Source organism: Anolis sagrei, chromosome 2, assembly GCF_037176765.1.
Source record: "Anolis sagrei isolate rAnoSag1 chromosome 2, rAnoSag1.mat, whole genome shotgun sequence".
Classification (NCBI taxonomy): domain Eukaryota; kingdom Metazoa; phylum Chordata; class Lepidosauria; order Squamata; family Dactyloidae; genus Anolis; species Anolis sagrei.
Genome location: NC_090022.1, coordinates 181,088,469 through 181,110,426, shown reverse-complemented (window position 1 = coordinate 181,110,426; position 21,958 = coordinate 181,088,469). Strand labels below are relative to the sequence as shown.

Below are 21,958 nucleotides of genomic sequence, written 5' to 3'. Positions count from 1 at the left end.
CTCTGCCCCGGAGTGTGGTGGAGGCTCCTTCTTTGGAAGCTTTTAAACAGAGACTGGATGGCCATCTGTCAGGGGTGATTTGAATGCAATATTCCTGCTTCTTGGCAGGGGATTGGACTGGATGGCGCATGAGGTCTCTTCCAACTCTTTGATTCTATGATTATATCTGTCTAGCATGCCATCATGGATGTCAGTTAAGGTAGAAAGCTGTAAACCAGAATCAGTCTGTAGACATTCTTTTCACTGTCTTTGGGTTCCTTTTCAGTCCTGCCAAAGGGTATATAAACTAGTAAATTTCTGTTTCTCTTCCCTTGCATTCTAAATGCCTTTGCTTGTTTTTATTATTAACCTTCTCCCTGGTTTTTTTAATGAATAGATATTTTGTGCTATAATGTACAAATAGTAGCCTGATCAATCTTATTGCTAGGTAATGCCTCAGGCTCACTAAATTGAATCCCCTTCAACTATATTGACACATCTGAATCCAAAGCCCATAAAATGTAAAATATGTTTCTGTATAGTCGGTGAAAAAGCACCATTTATCAGATTAGATTATGCAAAGAACTATAAAGGCCTTTTTCTATTAATGTACCAGTGGGAAGTCAAATCGACAGCGAGGAAGCAGCTTATTTTCTATAGTATCTCTTCCAGTTACAAGATTATCATTTTCGTAGTAACAGTGTCAATGGCACTCAATGCGGAAGTGTGTGTTTTATTTGAGACTAGCTTTGCTACCCAGCGGTGCCCAGGCTATTTGAAAAATGCATTGTTTGTTTTGGAGTGTTAGGTAATATCATTTAGTTAATTAGTAACACTATTTTATGAATTAGAAAATATACATTTTTTATTAATGCTCCTATTAGAGTCAAATCATGAAAACCATAGAAACGGAAGAAGCAATTCAGAGAGAGCATTCAAAGGGTGCTTGTCTATAATGCCAAGAAGCAATAAAATATTCAGAACTTGTGAGGAGGAACTTTTGAATTAACATTGGAAGGACCTTCAGCTGAGTGATATTTGTTTCTTAGTAAATATTACCAAAGGATCACAACCAGGAGATTATGATTATGTTTAACGTAGTGTTGCAGAAATCCTCAATGTTGATGCTCCTTCCAGCTGATTGCAGTCATGCCTCTACTAGAGTTGAAGTACTGTAGCAATCAGATTTTACATTTCCTTTGCTTTCCATTTATGTAAATTCATGCTTTCAGTTTTTTGAAAATTCATCTTGATGTTATCTGTTCACATAGGCTGCATGTACATATGGTGAATTCAGTTTGACACCACTTGAATTGCCATGGATTAATGGCTGCTACGTGCAGAACTCTCTAGCAGAGACAGCTAAAGTCACCGTAAAACTGCTAGAATTCCATATAATTCATTCATGACAGTTTGCTGTTGTTGTTTATGCGTTCGGTCGCATCTGACTCTTTGTGACTTCATGGACCAGCCCACGCCAGAGCTCCCTGTCGGCCATCATCACCCCCAGCCATTTTCATGACAGTTTAAGTGGTGCCAAACTGCATAAATTCTACAGAGTAGATGCAGCCATAGATACAAAATGTAGGTGAGCCTGAGTCCTGTAACAAATAATGGCTATAGTGCAAAGGTGAGGAAAGTGATTGCTGCAAGGTTTGCTTGTGAAATCCTAAAGAATATCACCCCACTTCTCCTCGTTTGGGGTAATCGATGGAGTATGTTTTAACTCTAAATGCTCCCTCTCCTCTGTAAATGGTATAAGGGGCACAGCTATGCCTTCTTTCTAATTAAGGCTGGATTATTTATCGTGTCAGAAATAATTGAGAATACAGCTACAATGTATAGAAAAACCCCAAACAAAGTTAAAAACTTGGCATTATACTAAATTTCCTTTGACCAGAAGCTGGCCACTTGGAGTGCCTCTGGAGTCACTGTGAGAAGGCCCTCCACTGTGCATGTGAAAGGGCTCAGACAGCATTATAGTAGGTAGTCTGTGGTTTGCTCTTCTCTGAACTCGCATGTTGTGGACTTCCCTTTGTAGCCCCATTTCTTAAGATTAGCTCTGTATCTCATCGGGCCAGAGCACAGCCTGCTCAGTCTTCTCATCTGGTATCAGCCACTAATTGAGGTTCCAGATTTTACCTGCCACTTTTGGACTCTTGCTTGCTGAAATGTTCCTATGAGTATCTCTGTAGAACTTAGGAAGCTACTTCTTCAGTAGTGTAGGGTGTAGACATCCTTTGATAATGTGGCATGTCTCATTAAGAGCCACGTCCACTATTTTAACATGATGAGATGTATTCCACACTGGGCATGCATATTCAGCAGCAGAGTATCAAAGTGCAAGGGCAGTTGGCTTCACTGTGTCTGGTTAAAGCCAAGAAACATCACATTTTAATTCATGAGGTCAACAGGTTTCCTGATTGCTAGCAGTTGCGTAACTCTGCTCTATAGTATTGCAATGTTTGCATTTTAAAAAATACTTACAATTTAATATTCAGACCTAAATAATCCAGATGCACCAGACCCCATCTGATCTTGTGACCTAAGCAGAGTCAACCCTGGATGGGGACAACCAATGAATAGCAGGTACTCAGGGCTATATGTCAGAGAAATCACCTCAGAGGACTCCTAGTCTTAAAAAAAACCTATTTCTTAATGGGGCTGTCACAAGTCACTTGAAGGCACATATACACCCAGGTTAATATTTATGCTTATATATAGACTTTAACACAATACTGCTTTAATTTTAGCATTGAGGTTTGTAATGATGTGTCCCTACTTGAAACAGGAGATAATCTATCTGTTAGTTATTTGACTTACATTCAGAATGGCTGTTGGATGGATCTTTGTATCCTATTCAGATACTCATCTCTAAGTCATATATCAGGTAAAAATGAAGCAAATATTCCAGAAATGACTAGGAACCTCAGATCCATAGTTGCAGAATGAAAACAGCTGTTCTTTCAAATGTATATGTTATAAATAGAGAGAGAAACAGAATAGAAAATGGTTGAGTAAGTTTGTTCCCTTATTGGGAGGAGAGCAATGTCCAATCTCAATAAAATAGTGAAGAGTAGAGACATCACACTGGCAATGAAGATCTGCATAGTTAAAGCAATGGTATTCCCTGTAGTCACCTATGGATGTGAGAGCTGGACCATAGGGAAGACTGAGTGAAGGAAGGTAGATGCTTTTGAACTGTGGTGCTGGAGGAAAGTTCTGAGAGTGCCTTGGACTGCGAGAAGATCCAACCAGTCCATCCTCCAGGAAATAAAGCCCGACTGGTCATTGGAGGGAAGGATATTAGAGGCAAAGATGAAGTACTTTGGCCACATCATGAGAAGAAAGGAAAGCTTGGAGAAGACAATAATGCTGGGGAAAATGGAAGGAAAAAGGAAGAGGGGCCAACCAAAGGCAAGATGGATGGATAGGATCTTTTAAGTGACTGGCGTGACCTTGAAGGAGCTGGGGGTGGTGACGGCTGACAGGGAGCTCTGGGGTGGTCACGAAGAGTTGGAAATGACTAAACGAATGAACAACAACAAACGAGTTAGTTCCGCAAAGGCTCTTACATGGTTTGATGATTTTGGACCAAACTCAGTATATAGACTCTAGTTATCCAACTTAAAATACTGGCAGGATTTCAACTAAAAATCCTCTCTGATCAGGGCTCCAAAAAACAAAGAAATGGTTATGTATGTATGCAGTGCTGAGATTCAATCACAAGAGGACAGTATATAGATAGGTTGTTTTAGACCCCTTCTACACTGCCCTATGTCCCAGGATCTGATCACAGATTATCTGCTTTAAATTGGATTATATGATTCTCCACTGCCAGATAATCTGAGATAAGCAGATAATCTGGGATCAGATCGTGGGATATAGGGGCAGTGTGAAGGGACCTCTAGGAGTGAGATGACACATGGCAATGTACTAGAGAGCCAGAGCATTGCTATGGATACTTCCTAAGGGAGGCCTTCACAGAGGGACAGGCAAAGATAGAAGTGAGCTGGAGAAGGGAATCCTTAAGATAACAAAGCTTGAAAAATAATTCAGTCCTTAACAGAATCCTATATTCAGAGCACTGTATTCTTTATGCATGGAGAAAAGAATTAATCTGAGTTAATCTGTTCTGATATGACGAGTACTGAAACTTTTAAGATATGTGTGTTATGGCGACAATTTTTATGCTTATATTGTTTTGTTAATCTTATGGTTATGTCGTTTTACTTTGTATGTTTTGTGATGTTACCTGGGAACCGCTCCGAGTCCCCTCGGGAAGATAGAGCGGTATATAAATAAAGTTTTATTATTATTATTATTATTATTATTATTATTATTATTACACTAGCGTATTTACCTGGTGTTGCATTTTCTGACAGGAACATTCATAAAATCATAAAGTTAACCATGTGCATTATAATAAATAGATTTACATAATGCATACCCAGGCAACACTAAATACATTTGCTACCTGTAAATATAATGTGATACAACTACATAAATATAATTCCCTTAGATGCTAAGGTCATCTCCTGCTTGCTCTAGGAAAAAAAGAATGAACCAGTTTTCTGTAACTTGCGGTACAGAACACAGTCCAAATAGAGCCTTTTAAATGCTCTGCGGTTATTATAGAATTACCCTTCAGAAGTCAAGACCTGTAAACGTAATGAAGAGTCATTGCCCTCATGAGACATATTAAAATAGTTTGGCAGAACTGAGAATAGTAATGTATTACAGAGTCTCATATTGCCAAAGGGCATCAAGAATAATAACATTGAATACTATAAGGAAAACATAATTCATATTGATATTGTCATATGGTTCTGCTGCAGATAATTAGAATGGTCTAATGTCTCATTATTTTTGTGAATTGCCAATTCATTGAAATAGTATTTAGTTTTTCTTTCATTTGCACAAAAGGGGGATCCATTAAACTCTTTTTAAGAAGGTGCTATTGATATCAGAAGTATTATGATAAGGAGAGATCTTCATAGTTTAATTTTGGTTTCAACACATCATGACTAATAGCATAGAAATAACAATGACACTGAAGGAGTTATCATGTGACATTATATATTCCTGTATTGCTTGGATTAAGCTTCTAGCAATATAGGAGTATATAAGGAACAAACTAAATATTGTCTATTGCAGATGTCAGTATCAACAAACCGCTGTCTTAAAGCAACACAAATGTGGTTCTGTGCAATATTGATTAGGTACATGAGGTTTGTAAATCCTGGTAGTCATGGAGAAATAATTTATAATAATAATAATAACTTTATTTATACCCCGCTACCATCTCCCCAAGGGACTCGGTGCGGCTTACATGAGGCTGAGCCCACAATACATCAATACAAGCAATAACAGACACAATACAAGGCAATTAAAATTTACCCTTATCTTCTATATGTTTAGTATTTGTATTTCATTAGGAGTTTGAATTCCTGCCCATCTCATTCCAGGATTTGGGGACATTAGGAAAAAAATGTAACTGCTCAAAGTAAAATAAACTTAGTGAAACATGACAGAAGCTAAAATGCTAGTCCCTCTTGTAGTAATAGTCCAAAAGTGATGTTATATATCTTGGCCCCTGGCTATGAGCCCATTACAGCACTAATATCTTTAGTAGAAAGGTTTCTCTCTGTCCCACCAATCTCAATCTCATTTGGTGGGAATTAGGGAGAAGTTCTTCTCAGGTGCTTAATGTGGAGTAAGGAAATGGGATTAAAAATCTTGATACCGCAAGGAGAGTCCACACATGGAGCTCTCAGCCCCAGAAAATGGCCCCATGGCATCCAGAAAAATGGTTAATTAAAGGGAATAAAAAAAAGTACAATGAGACATCCACTGGAAATTTTCTTTTATCTTTTTTTCCTTAATGACTCTGAGATGCGCTGCACCTTGTAAGCATTTCACCAGAGTTACAGCACTGCTGCAGATGTAATGAAGCGTTCACAAGCAGATTTTCTGTCATTCCTCCTCTCCCTCACTCCCGGTGTTTCCAGGTTTCCCCATTGAACCCTGTTTCCTTTGGGGTTATTTACCTGCAACATGCTGCTGCCCACTGTGTAATTTCAATCTCTATTTCCTTTCCGAAATACACAGGAAATCATATCAAAGAAATGGTTGGAGAGAGTTCTCATGAGAATTGCCTTCCTTTTGTGTTTCCATTTAGCCACTTGATGTGTCCATGGCACCATCTGTTTACATCCCACATCACTGTTTCGGGATTTTAAAATGAGGATAAGCACTGGAGCAGTTTACACCAGCATACCACAAGGGAGTTCTGGGACATCCAGTGCTCCATAGCAGTGCATTTTTTGCCTGATGTCAGATTTTATGCTTTTTTTGGCACATTATTTTCATGCCATCCCACAATTAAGCACATCTTTTGGTTGTGCATTTTGCAGCCTCCCGCCCCCCCCCCCCCCCGCCCCCGCCTTTAATCCCACTTTCTACTGGATGTTCAAGCGTGTGTAGATGGGTCTCAGTGACTACTCCCAGTCTTTGACATTTTCTTCCCAGAGAGGCTAGAATAGTTCCCTCGTTCCTCTCCTTCCCACAGCAAGTCAAAATATCCTTCTCTTATTGGCATCTCTCATACCATTTTTTCTGCTCAGAGGCATTCTTACCACTTTATTTTATTTCTCTTTGGCGTTCAAAAGAGAAGAGGTGTTGTTACCTGCCATGGATGGAAGAAAAGCGCTGGGAGGAGGGGAGCAGAGAGGATATATAATTTGCTTCCTGCCCCTTAACATGGTGTATTGTGTAATAATGCCAAGTGTCTGATTTGGAAAGTAAAAAACCGCTGCTCCCAATTATGCCTGACCTATCTCATTAAAAATAGGTTGCTATCAAAGAGGTGGACGACAGAGGCAACGGTTCTTTTATAAGTTGGTATTCTGTCCAAACATTGTCATCATCTTGCTGTTTTGAAGAAAGAAACGCAAAATCAGTGAGTGTAAGGAGGATATCGGCATGCTAATTATGTTCACAAAAGTATAAATGATTTAGATCTCATTGAGGAAAACAATTACTTTTTGTCCTGTTAGCAACCTATGCTTAGCATAGTCACTAACATGTCTTGGATAGCCTTTCTATTCTTTCCTCCTGTCACTTTTTTGCTTTTCAGTGTTTTTTCAGTCTTATTTTGTAAGCACATATTTGCATATGGTCCAGGGCAGCAATATTTCAAAATTTTATTTAGCAAGGAGATAGGTTTTTCACAGTTCAATATTCTGCCTAGAATGGAAACAGAGGTCCGAATTTATGTTGCAGATACAGAAATTCAAATTAAAATTCACTGCAATATAGTCACCCCCCATTTTAATCTAGCTATATTTAAGGCAAAAAGTCATGATATTGTAATGGTTTTTATATACATGGAAGCCATAATACAGGTGTGACATTTCATAAATTGTCTTTACAATTGCTTACTAAGTTTGCTTAACAAATTCCTTCCTGAAAGTCTGTGAGGTTGAGGTGTTACTTTTTTAATTTTGTTGCTCATTCGTTCAGTCATTTCTGACTCTTCATGCCCTCATGGACCAGCCCACGCCAGATCTCCCTGTCGGCCGTCACCACCCCCAGCTCCTTCAGAGTCAAGCCAGTCATTTCAAGGATGCCATCCATCCATCTTGCCCTTGGTCGGCCCCTCTTCCTTTTTCCTTCCATTTTCCCCATCAAAATTGTCTTCTCTAAGCTTTCCTGTCTCCTCATGATGTGGCCAAAGTACTTTTAATTATATTTTGAAAAATTCAATCCCACATTACTCTTCAAGGGTACATTCTGTTGAATACATACAAGTTGTTGAGTACATACAAGTTATGAGTCTCATCATGACAACATAACTCTCCCCCCATCCCGGTCCTTTGTATTGAACTCTTACAGTTCACGGAGACATTGTGAACTGTTCTACTACCTATAGACTTAAATTGCCATTTTGCAAGAATGAATGCACTAAATCCAAGTGTAAGTTCAATTAAAATGAATCAATGGCATTTTTGTAAGTTGAAATAAAACAGTGTTATGTAAGTGGTGACTAACAATGAGCCTGCTCTAGCTGGGGCTATAATTGGATTTAGCCCTATGTCTCCTTTTTTCTTTTAAGAATGCATTTTTATTAACATCTTTCCCCCTGAATCTCTGCACATATTTTTCATTTATCGGAAGAAGGAATATGTAATCTGCAATCATTGCCACCCCAGACACCAATCTTCATATGTTGGTAGACTTTATATTTGCACAGGGACTAATGAATGCTTAAGGTAGTGGTTCTCAACCTGTGGATCCCCAGATGTTTTGGCCTTCAACTCCCAGAAATCCTAACAGCTGGTAAGCTGACTGGGATTTCCGAGAGTTGTAGGCCAAAACACCTGGGGACCCACAGGTTGAGAAACACTGGCTTAGGATTTGTGCTCAATACATTGCTTTTTAGGAAACATTGGGGTTCAAGTTAATCCCACAGTTATTGTCTTCAAATAGTGTGCCCGGCTCCCTAAACTGTTGCCTATAGAGCTTCCAAATCTTTTACCAACTTGGTTGCCCATGTCTCCCTCCAAATAGATGCTTCATTTTATTTATATTTACTAAAGATATTAATATATTTAATTTCTTAGGTTCCTTGCAGTCCTTATTATCTATTCATCACGAGGATTGGTTGCTTCTGAGTGTAATTCTGAAATACTACACAAGTTTTTCATTTAATGTTGCTGTCATTTCTTCTATAGCACTGTTACTGTGTTTGAGGATGCATAAAATATAACTAATCTATATTTAAGACATATGTAAATGAATGTTAATTAGTATCATAATTTAGTTAAATGATAGTGCTACAATGTTTTATTAATATTTTGACTATCATGAGATAACGGCGCTCCATGCAGTCATGCCGGCCACATGACCTTGGAGGTGTTCTATGGACAATGTCAGCTCTTTGGCTTAGACATGGAGATGCTTCACCACCCCCCAAGTCGGACATGGCTGGGCTTAATGTCAGGGGAAAACCTTTACTTTTACCTAAGATCTGTAGCCACATTTTCTTGCTCTGTCCTCTTGTATCTCTGAAAAATAGTTTTGAAATGTAGAGAGCTTTCTAGGGTAGCATTTAATGCAATACAGATTTTAAAAAATCAGGAGATAATAATAAATACTGATGTGTTTCTGTAGCCATGCATGCACAGGCTATCTTTGTATCACAAGCCTAATTTCCATTACAGCCAAAATACAACTTAGATGTTAATTTTTAGGTTTGGGTACTTGAGGTGGTGATATAGCTTAATTCAAAAATGAAGATGTGACTCTCCACTGTGTTAACAAGGCTGATGGGATTTGTAGTCCAGCAATACAATTAGGACCAGGTACTTAGTTCCACTGGCAGAACTGCTCATATCAGACACAATTCTGTATCAGGCACACATATGCAAATCCAAAACAAATTTTCTCATGCCATACAATGAACCCCAGTTCAACAATGATAGCCTTTCCCACATCTTTTTTTTTCTAATTGGGGATTTGTTTTCCAGGAACTCTTACAAATCCAATTGACCACTTTTAGTAGAGATTTACAGTAATGCCAGTTCTGTTTTTCTCCCCTCAGCACATTGTTTATTTGTTTGTTCCCTTACTGCTGTATATAGATTTAAAGGATTCAGTCTGAAGATTACAAAACAGTTTTAGCAAATTAATACGGATAACTTAGACTTGTTACAAAGTGGGTGGGGCAACTGGTGCCAGCTTTCATATTGCAGAATGAAAGACAGTTCTGTTGGACTTTAAAAAAAACTGAAAAGTTATGCAGACTTCAGTGTTTTGTTTGTGTGATATACCCAGGCTTTGCTTTTCATTGTTTATTGTCTCTGACAGACAAAAACAACAGTGTACCATTGTAACTCCCACCGGATTCATGCCCTTATTTTTATAAAGAGGGGAAGGAAGAGTCATGCTTTCCACCAGCCAGTTTGGGAGGCATTCTGAGTTGTGATTTACCACCGGGGAGTAATAAAAGTATGTGAAATATTAGCCTGTGTGTTACCTAGTGTTTGTTGTGTTGGTTCACAACTGAGATTTTCTGTCTTTGGGCATTAACAAAAAGCATGGGCCAAATAATCTGCTTGCATCTCCTCCCTCCCCTCTGTCGCCCCCTTTTTCTTTATTATCCCTGAGGCAACAGAAATGAAACGACGCAGTAAAAACTCTAATCACAGTACAAACTCAATAGAAGAAAAAAGGCTGGAGATTTTCAGGATTTGTGTGTGTTAATTCCTCTTTTCCGTTTAGCCCTGTGTAGATCTGTTCCAGAGATCTGGGAACATGCAGAATGGTGTGGGAAGTGTTACAAAAAATGGAATGAGGAAAAACATCCTCTGGTATAAGAGCTGCCATGGGTCGCCATTCTACTTCATGGGAAGAAGGAGTTCTTCTCATTGAGGGACAGCACCTCTTTGATCCTTTTCTTGGCATTTGTAAGTCCTCCAGCTCATGTTGACCATAGAATTGCACTGAAGGACCTACAAATGTCCTTCAGGTTGAAGAAATATCCTTAGTAAGAATCTCTAGAGCAGTGGTTCCCAACCTGTGAGTTTTTGGCCTACAACTCCCAGGAATCCCAGCCAGTTTACCAGCTGTTCCGATTTCTGGGTGTTGAAGACCAAAACATCTGGAGACCCACAGGTTGAGAACCACTGATCTAGGCCCTCCAAAGTAGAGTTGATCATAGAGGTATGTTGAAAGATCTAGAGCAGTGGTTCTCAACCTATGGGTCCCCAGATGTTTTGGCCTTCAACTCCCAGAAATTCTCTAACAGCCGGTAAACTGGCTGGGATTTCTGGGAGTTGTAGGCCAAAACACCTGGGGACACACAGGTTGAGAATCACTGATCTAGAGATTAAATCAATGAATAAGCCAATCTGCAAAGGTCAGACCTACAAATATGGAAGGCCTACTGTTTTGCCTTTCATAGATGCAGCTTTTGCAACACATCATGTTCCTATGTGAGCATTAGATTAGAAATTTATTGACAATTTATCTCTCACAAGTGGGAGAGAAGGGGGAGAATTGAAGGAAAGCGGATAACGTCCTTAATCTAACCATAGTGTGAGCAAGCATACATGTGCGTCCCAGAGTCTTGCTTCCAGATTCGTCTGCCACTCTTACTTTCCTGGTTTTCCTTGCATCGAAGAAAGAGGACAAAACTATTGTGGCAGTAACTTTAAAAATTAAAATGAAGACAGGTTGGTGAGAATGTTCACAAGCACTGGGATACTGCCCTTTTTCATATAGGGCAGGTTCAGATACAATATTATATACTTAGCATTACTAAAATGAACTATGCAGGGTGCTGGGTTCATATGTACTTACCTTTATACATAACAATGAGGAGGATTTCAGAAGCTTTCACTTGCAGTTTGCCATATCTCTTGACTCTAGCACACTAATTAGTTTTAACTATGATGAAAGGAAACAAACACTTGAAGTGGTGGTATATATAGATAGCTTGCTTGTTAGAACTAAAATTGTATAAGGACCTTGGAGGGCATCTCGGTGTACTGCATTTAGCCACCCCCCATCTTTTGATGTAAATCCAAATGAGGATGGAAATTTAAAATCCACCATTATTCCCAAGTATACCTGGTGCTCATCATCCGAGATACCCTCATCATTGGGAGGTTTCTCCATTGTTTCAACAAAATGTATTTTCTCCCAAATTTCTATTCATTGGTTCTAGTTCTGTCTTCTGGAGCAATGGAAAACATATCTGCTCTATTGTTTGTGTGGCAGCAATTCTGACTCTCTGTAGTTTAAAGTAACCATAACTTAGAGTTCAAATTATTATTGTTATGTTCCTTCAAGTTGACTCCAATTCATAGTGAGCCTATCCAAGGGGTTTCTTGGCAAGATTTATTCAAAGGAGATTTATCGTTGCTTCCACTAAAGATGACCGAATGTACTTAACCATGGTTTCTGTGGCAGAGCAGGTATTGAAATTGGCATTTCTAAGAATCCAAGACTGCATCTCCAGTGCAGAATTAATGCAATTTGACACCACTTTAACTGCCTTGTCTCAATACTTTAGAATCCTGGGAGTTGCAGTTTTATGAGATCTTTAGCCTTTTCAGCTAGCAATTGCTGGTGCTTTACTAAACTTCAAATCTCAGGATTCCATAGCATTGAGCCATGGTAGTTAAAGTGGAGTCAAACTGTGCTAAATCTGCATTGCAGAATCAGACCTAGTCCAACATTTGAGCCACTACAACAGTGGTTCTCAACCTGTGGGTCCCCTGTGGGTTTTGTCCTACAGCTCCCAGAAATCCCATCCAGTTTACCAGCTGTTAGGATTTCTGGGAGTTGAAGGCCAAAACATCTTGGAACCCACAGGTTGAGAACCACTGCACTACACCATATTGGCTTGATGGATGCTTCTGATGCTCTTGTGATGGAAGGAGTGCTCATTACAGCTTGATCTCATAATATTATTATATTCTTTTCAAGCCAGGACAAAAAGAGATATGCTAAAACCAGAGAGTCCGGATTTCCATCTTTTGGAAAGAAGGCTTTTTTTCAGCAGTCATTAAATTTTAATTTTAAGGTCATCCTGTTAGACCCGAAGTCATTTGCCTGTTATTCTTTTTGATGTGAAAGTTCCTCTGGTGGCGTCTTAAACTTTTCCAAAATTTTAGCTTTATTAAAATTCTGAGCAATGCTTTTGTGTTCTCTTTCAAATGAATATAAACTGAATGTTCTGTACTGAAAACAGATGGTATTAACTTCGGGAATACTAAGATAGACATAATGGCTAATGTCTCTACAGCAAAAGTTTCCACAATAAATTCCCTCATTATAGTGGCCCATCACATTAGCAGTGCCTTTTGCACATCTTAAGTCATTGTGAGAAGAATATGCTGTTACTTAGGCCCCATCTACACTGCAGTATAATCCAGTTTCTGAATCCAGATTATCTGCTTTTGGTGAATTGTAATGTGCCGGTTTATGTTGAGATTAATATGAGTGCATTAACTAATTTGCATAATAATGTACTTTTGGAATTATGTTTTGGTCGGGTCAGCACAACAGTTTTTTCAATGTGAGGCTTCGGTTTTTGTAAACATTCTACTGACAGCATTGTGATGGAAATAGTAAATAAAATGTTGAATATCCATGCAGTTGACTTCCTTAAAAAAAAGAAAAGAAGAAGCCACAAATGTTTTCTAAGTTTATAAGCAAGCTATTCCTCTTACTTAGCTCACACCTACTAAATGCATCATTTCAGCTCTTTGCTCGACTTCAGCATTAGCTTTTCTCCTGATACTCAACTCCATGTTCAGGTTAGAATAGCAGGTGTTTAACTTATTCTTGACCTACTGGGAAGAAAACTGTCTAATTTAAGCTTGTATCTCTTAAAATGGCATATGCCCTTGACATATATTTACACAGCATATTTATAATAGTTGCAGATCCAAATCTGGAGTGCTCCTACCCATAAAGCCTTTGGAAAATCATGGCTGTAAAGATGTCTGGCACAAAGTTTAGAAAAGTTATTATTACAGGCAGCCCCCAATTTACAGAAATTGGACTTACATACAACTCATTAAAACAGAAAGTGAGAGAAAATCTAACCCTAGGAAGGAAAATCCACTCCTGTAAGAGTTATCACGGGGAAAAGGGGTCTCCACTTTATCCCCAGTCCTTGTTTCCAAGACAAGCCAAAATTTTCAAAACCCAATTGTCACAGGGATAAAAAGTGAGGTTACTTCTTCTGAACAGGGGCACAGATAGCAAAATAAACACCACAAGGCTATAACCCTTCCCTAGGTGATCTAAAACTTATTTTGGGTGGAGTTATACTTAAGAATGTACCTGTTCCAACGTACATCCAAATTCAGCTTAAGAACAAATCTTAAATGTCTTCTCCCCACCCCATTTCTTTGCTCTTACGTATTTCATACATTAGAGGCATGCAATGGCCAATAAGAAAGTTATAAGAAGTACCTGAACATCTGGAGCCCACTCCTATTGGCATGCTCCTTTATCTCGTGCTACTGATCTTGGTAGATATGGTCGCTGCAAAGGGGAATGCTGTCCAGTTGTTGTCAAGTTTTGACAACTTTGGTTTAAACCTGAACAAGAAGAGCTGTTCCTAATGTTCTTACTACTACTACTACTACTACTACTACTACTAACAACAACAACCTGCCTCTCCTGGCTCCTTGAGTACAACAAACTAAAAAACAAATGTTCATAAAATACAGTAAATTACCAAATTACATAAACACACATGCGTGCACACACACATATGAAAACTTGTATCAAACACAGCTACAGAATTGACATATAGTGGCAATAAAATGTAAATCAAAACTCCTGATTGAAAGTTGATTGGGTAGGCCTGCCGGAATAGATGGGTCTTCAATTGCATTTTAAATTCCAACACCTCATTTAGCTGTCATAGCTCTTCAGGCAAGTCACTCCACAATTATGGGGCGGCTGATGAAAATGCCCTCTGGTTGACAGTCACCAGTCGGGTTCTGGCTGGCTGGAGTTCCCGCCCACCAGAGACCTCAATGGGGGTAAGGATTATACAACAGAAGGCAATCTGTAGGTAACCTGGGCCCAAACCATGTGGAAGAGATGTAAGGGAAGTACCTACTATTAGTCGATATTTGTAGTTTTGCAAGAGGTTCCATTCCTCCACATAGGCCAATAGGAAATTTCCTTTCTGCCAGTGAAGACAATGCAACTTGGAGAGATGGGGAAGAGCAGGAAAATATGTTTCTCTTCCAATTTGTCATTATAAAAGTGATATGAAACGGCTATACAACTACCTGTTCTCTCCCTTTACCTCTTTCTTACATAAACTTAAGATCCCTAATAATCCTGAGATGGTAAGGATAATGGGGCTATCACCTTAAATATCCGTGATTATAATACTATATGCCTAGCAGCTAAGCATGATTTTAATTGAATATATTATAATTCAGATTGGGTTTTTGTATCCACAGTGAGAGATGCAAGGAATCTAATTCCGATGGATCCAAATGGACTTTCAGACCCATATGTGAAGCTCAAACTTATTCCAGATCCCAAGAATGAGAGTAAACAAAAAACAAAAACCATCCGCTCCACACTTAATCCTCATTGGAACGAGACATTCAAGTTGTAAGTTAAAATACAATATTTTTTTCTTCTAATTTCTATGTTGTTTTGTATGTTTCATTGTGTTTCAAAAATATACCAAAATATTATTTTTTTTTGTTTTCTTTGCAGTAAATTAAAGCCTACAGACAAAGATAGAAGGTTGTCCGTGGAAGTTTGGGATTGGGACCGAACAACTAGGAATGATTTCATGGGCTCTCTTTCTTTTGGGGTGTCAGAACTCATTAAATCACCGGCATGTGGATGGTAAGAGTTTTTGTGGTGGCCCAGCGCACATTATTGATACATCATTTATCCTTTACTAAGATAAACCCTTGTCAAACATGTAAAGGTTTCATAACTATATCCTGTCTATCTATATATAAAATGCTCTGTTCATTTTGAGTGACATCATAACTCAGAAACCAGTGTACTAATTGCCACCAAATTTGGCCACAAGACACCTACTAACCCAAGGAGTGACCATCACTCAAACCCCCCCCCCCCTGATTTTATCATTTCGAAGTTGTAATCGCTGGGATTCATGGTTAACTTACAATCAAAGAGCATTCTGAACTCCACCAATGATGGAATTGAACCAAACATGGCACACAGGACTACCATGACTAACAGAAAGCACTAGAAAGGTTTGGTGGGCACTGACCTTGAGTTTTGGAGTTGTAGTTCACCTACATCCAAAGAGCACTGTGGACTCAAACAATTAAGCATCTGGACCATAGTTGGCATGAATATGAACTCAGATGGAGTTTGGGAGAAATATACCTTGACATTTGGGAGTTGTAGCTACTGGGATGTATAGTTCACCTACAATTCTGAACCCCACCAATGATAGAATTGAGCCAAACTTTCCACACAGAACCCCCATGACCAACAGAAAATAGTGTTTTCTGGTGATCTTTGGCGACCCTTCTGACACCCCCCATGACTTCTCTTCCCGGGATCCCGACCCCCAGGTTGAGAAATGCTGCCTTAAGGCCATCTAGTCCAACTCCCTTCACGAGGGCAAGAAAACATAATCAAAGCCCTCCTGACAAAGAGCCATCCATTCATAGATATAGATGGGTGGATGGATTGATAGATAGATATGATTCACACACACATATATACATCGTAGATTTGAAATGGACTCCTAACAAAGGACAATTATATGCTGCATGTTCCCAATTAGGCAAACCAGATAATCTCCACATCAACACTGACAAAGAAACAACAAGAAATACTGTTTACTCACAAGCATGAAGAAATTACATAGATTAGAAACAAACACTTTCCCATTACTTTATTTTCCAGATCACCAGACTGGGCCACAGCAACATGTGGTCCATGCAGCTAGGTTCTATCATATTGTATGATTTCCTTTGTTGTTTTGGGGGGTTGTGATAAAATTGGAAACAATAATGGATGCACAGTGCTTTGATATTGCTAAATCATCATTCTTCACATTATTTCCAAAGGCTTGTGGATACTTATTGCAAGACAATCACCCATTCTCTCCTACTGTTTTTCTTGAAAAACTAAAGCAGACCTGGTACCAGCTGCAAGACTTGTTTTGCCCAGGCTTAGTAAGGAGAGGGGTTGTGCAACTTCTAGCTATTAATTGTAGACTTGCCATACAAGATCCCATCTCAGTTGAAAAAAGGGTCTGCATCCGTTTCGTGCCATGAAAGACCAGGAAATGTTTGTGTTTGTTATCTATAGGTACAAACTACTTAACCAGGAAGAGGGTGAATATTACAATGTTCCAATACCAGAAGCTGATGAGGATGGAAATGCTGAACTGAGGCAGAAATTTGAGGTGAGACTATAAACACATGTTGGACAATATGTAGTTCAGTAATCCTGACACTGAACTTTCTAATTTAACTACGAAGCACATCTGCTAATCTTTCTGGATTTTCACTATATCTTTTAACCCAGTTTGCACAATTTTTGGTCTAGTGTTATGTGCACAGCACTAGAATTTATGACACCACAATTAAAGGAATACATTAAAAGTTATTGTTCTCTTAATGATACAGTTAAGGGAGCCGTAAGCACTATATCCTAAAGATTCAGATCCCTCCTTTCAGAATGTTTTAGTCTTTACTACAAAGTAAGGACCTCATTTTCTTTTGCTTGTCTGGAGTGTTGCTCCGTTTGTTGTCGAAGGTTTTCATGACCGCAATCACAGGGTTGCTGTGAGTTTTTCAGGCTGTATGGCCATGTTCCAGTAGCATTCTGTCCTGAAGTTTCACCTGCATCTGTGACTGGCATCTTCAGAGGTTTGTGAAGATGCCAGCCTCTGAAGACGCCAGCCACAGATGCAGGTGAAACATCATGAGAGAATATTACTGAAACATGGCCATACAGCCTGAAAAACTCACAGCAACCCACTGTTACTCAATTATTATTGTTGCTTTGACTTGAAAGAGTAATGATGTCGACGAGAAGAAGAAACTAGAAGGAATCTATGAGAAGGGGAAGAAGCATATGGAGGCAGAAGGAGGTTGTGAGAAATATGGATAAAAGGGCAGATTTTGAGAAGGATCTCAAAGAAATATTGGAGAAAAGACGGAAGTGGAGAAATTCTCAGCAGGGGCTAGATGGGAATACTGTGGGTGCATCTACACTGTAGAATAAACACAGTTTGACACCACTTTTGCTGCCCTGGTTAAATGCTATATAATTATGGGTTTAGTATACCAAAGACTGTTGGTACCTCACCAAATTACAACTTCACAGAAGTGAATCATGGCAGTTAAAGTGATATCAAATTGCATTAATTCTACAGTGCAGATCTGCCCTGAGAGAAAGAGGTGACTAGAAATAGTTTGATATGATGAGGAAGTGAATTATTGAGTGAAAGGATTAAGGAAACACTACTTGAAGAGTAGATTCCTTATTATCTTTTGAGCAATCAAATTGGGTCTTCATAGGCTGAGACTTAGGGCCCGTCCAGACAGCCCCTTTATTGCGGAAACTTCCGCAATAAAAAGATGGCTGTGCAGATGACGTTCTGGGCAACCCGCAATTAATTCACCACAAACCAGGAAATCCCTGGTTTGTGGAGAATTAATTAGATAGTAGATTTATTCCGCGCCTTCTTGGAAGGCGTGGGATAAACCCACCACTTCCGGTGTCTGGACTGCAGTCCAGACACATATTCCCACAGTTTTCTGGACTAAATCCCACCACCCTCCCCGCTCTCCTGGTGCATCATTTCTATGCTCCAGCAACACTCTACTGGAGGTCAGGTAAGTTTTCCTTACTTTTAAAAGGGGTTTTAGGGATTTGGCAGAGGGGGGGTTGAGTCTCCAGGTTTTCTCCCGGGCCAGTCCCAGAAGTGCGCGTTTTCTGGGGTGTGTGTGAATAGAGGTCCAGGAATATCCGCAATTTTAAAGGGCTGTGTGGAAGCACCCCTAGATCAGCTTTTTGCATTACCATACAGTCACCTCATTTCCTTGTGTATATAGAAGCATGCCAGAACTTTGCAGTCAGCCATAGCTTTGTGTTGCTATGCTGACTTAGAAACTATGGCCCCCAGATGAACCGGAATATAGAAGCCATGATTTAATCTACCTGGAAACCATTATTTTGCTCCAGGACTTTGACAGCACTGTGGAAACTTCACTGTATGAGCTTCACTATGGCTTTGCTTCCAAAGAGAACGGAGTGTTTTTGGACACTTAGTACAGTTCTCCTTTTATAACTTTGCTTACAAGATTTTCCTTTTATAACTTTGTTTTTTTCTCATAATGATATCTTTGCTTCACCTATAAGTTCTCTTTCTTGAGCCATAAAATGCTTGTGGTTTCTGAATAGTATAAAATAATGAAACAGTACATTAGGTTTTCCATTGCTCATTTTCATTATATTCTGCATGTAATGGGTGTTGAATACTGCTTAATTGCTAAATACTTCGGAAGCAATGTGTTGCACAAAACCTAGATTTTAAAGGGTAGTCTACCATACGGTTTATAATGGAACACATACAATTGTAGATCAGTTTAATGACTTGATAAAATCATAATCATTACATGAGAAATGAATCAGTGACAGCAGAGATAGTAGATATAATGAAAACCTTTCTGATATTAGCCACACACACGCACATATCCATTCCCTCTTTAAAATAGCAACTGATTGAGCCACTGCATATAGACTTAAAACATGTTCCTTTCCAAAGCATCTTTTGAACTACCTCTCATGGGTTTTAAGGAAGAGAACTGGTGGTAAATCATTGCAATAATGGAGATGCTCGTGTATGTTTTGAAATGTTGGACATCTTTCGAATGCCTGTGCATTCACACCCTTAAAATATGACATTTTTCTGAAAACATGTAGCATTGTAACTAAAAAGAAAACTAGAATTTCCATTATATTGATAGTTGGTAGCAGGGCAGAGAAGAAGAACCTATTGTGTAGAAGAACCTACATCTCGAGTTAATCAAGTAAACAGTGTAATTCAAAGTAATTTCATTTTAAAGCAACTACCTTGAGTTTTCAGAAGTTTGCATTTATCTCTGCCTTGTGTTTGTAATACGTACCATAAGTGGTATTAAATGGATATGTTTCTCCATTTATATTATATTGTCTCCTTGCAACAGACATTAGTCTTATTGAAGAGTCAATAGGTCCATTGGTCAGAATGACTAATGGAAATTGTACTTGTACAGGTGATCTTGATGGGTACTGCTGTTCCGCAGGTTGTGTTCCCATTTCACAACTGAGAGCCTTTAATGGAGGAGTGTGAGCCATTTTCCTGGGGACAATTGCTTCCATGCACAGTACTATGAACTCTCCCATCCACTCCAGCCTTCTAATTGAAATGATTGTGGTTGATATTGGTTGCTCATTTCAAGGCTGCCGTGCTGGATTGGAGTACAGTCATTTCAATCTCCATTTGCATATTGAGTATAGTTCTCTGGGCCTTGACAAATGGCCTTTTCACAAGAACTTGAGACAGGCATGAATGCTCCAGTTGAGAGAGCTGGAGCTGATAGCGAACATGTAGTTGCTTCCAAAAATAAGGACAACAGCGACTGAACAATTTGACATTAATATTTGTTTAGCTGATTTCTCATCTGTCTAACATCCAAAGTTCTCTGTATAAATTTAGCTTGTGTTCCATGCTTAATGGCTGACATCTCTACTGTTTTGCGGGGGGGGGGGGGGGGGGATGTGCATGAAAACATGATGACCCTCCTTTCCTGCTAATCAATGCACAATTTATAGAAGAGAAATTAGCACCAAAGTTAGTAGAGTTCTTACTTGAATGGAAACTCACAGAAAAGCAGCAGCCAGACTTACAGAAAGGATCCATCAGAGTTTGCTTTTTGCCTTACTTATCTTCCTGATAGCTCTTGACAAGGTTATTGTCTTCTTTTGCATTGTGCTTCAAGCATAAAACACTAGCAGACATACACAAAACCGTTCAGAGTTTAACAGTTTTAGCAGAAATCATGTTGCTAAACCAGGGACATTGATTCCCTTCTGTATAACAGAATCACAGTGTGAAATCCTTCCAGTGCAGTGAGGTAGGCTCCTTTCTCTTTTCAATCAAAATTCTTCAACAGAGGAGAAGCAAGTTGCTATGACCTGGAAAAAAATTGGATGAAACCAAGTAAATCTGCATGTATTCTTCTAGAAACAAAAAAAAGGTGGCAAAAGGCTATGGAGGGTGTTGGCACCATTGCCATCTTTAGCCTTCACTGTAGGAGATCCCCTTTTTCCCGCGTTCTGTGATTTTACCATTTTCATTTACACTTGGAACCCTATATTCTTAGTTACCCCACAAAAGCTAGGCACTGCACATTTTTTCTCCTTTATGAAAAACTGGGATTTTTCAGATCCACTCAGACCTTTTCTACACAGCCAGACAATCCAGGTTATCAAAACCGAACATCCTCATTATCTGAACCACATTATCTTAGTCTATACTGCCAAAAGTTAACTTTTTAATTTTTGTATTGCTCTTTTTAAACTGTTCTCCCCACGGGGACTCAGTGCGGCTAACATCTATCCACAATCAACAGTTTAAAAAAAGCAATACAAAAGTTAAAAACCAAATAAATAATAACAATGTGGTAAATAAAAAATTAAAATATAGTAAACACATTAAAATGGCCTTTAAAATTTGAATCCCCCCTCCAAATCCCACCCTACCTCCCCAGAGCCTCCACTAGGTGGTGTTCAGAAACCTTTTACTGTTGCCATTATTTTTGCAACTCCCACATTAAGCTACCACCACCCCAATGTTCTCAAGTTTCTCGTCCACAAGTTGAGGATGCCATAGGTTGGGGTTATGATGGCTAAAGTAGAAAAAAAAAACCTACAAGTTGAGGACGTCATAGGTTGGGGTCATGATGGCTAAAGTAGAAAAAAAACCTACAAGTTGAGGACGTCATAGGTTGGGGTCATGATGGCTAAAGTAGGAAAAAATCCTACAGGTTGAGGACGCCATAGGTTGTAGAAAAATAAGAAAAATAGAAAAATAGCACTGTAAATCTGCAGTGTGAATTGGTCCCAAGTTGGAGAAGGCCATGACCTCCTGCAAGGAAGAAGAAAATGCTGCTCCTGGGGATACTGCTGATTGACTTGGCCATCCTCTTCCTCTCTGAGAGGTTGACACCTTACTTGATGTTGTGTCTAACCCAAACAAGATCAAAGATCAAAGGATTGTTTTCTGATGTTTGCAGCTGATGGGCATGAAACCCCATGCCATTCTGTCCTTTCTGATTCTGTTACATAGGCTGCAACAACATATAAGCACATGATTTTCCTGTGCTCACTATGACCATTAGAGCAAAGACCCAAAAGAGAAGACTGGGAGATGATTATAAGT

The 21,958-nt window shown here is 39.1% G+C and overlaps 1 protein-coding gene across 2 annotated transcripts in view; it reads left to right on the top strand.

Annotated features, from left to right (window-relative positions):
• PRKCA (protein kinase C alpha) overlaps positions 1 to 21,958 on the top strand; it is a 266,698-nt gene that overhangs the window by 188,214 nt on the left and 56,526 nt on the right. For both annotated transcript variants that reach the window (XM_067464221.1, XM_060763076.2), the window contains exons 6-8: positions 14,982 to 15,138; positions 15,247 to 15,381; positions 16,834 to 16,930. In XM_067464221.1, the coding sequence (XP_067320322.1) occupies positions 14,982 to 15,138; positions 15,247 to 15,381; positions 16,834 to 16,930 (389 nt within the window). The remainder of the gene's footprint in view (positions 1 to 14,981; positions 15,139 to 15,246; positions 15,382 to 16,833; positions 16,931 to 21,958) is intronic.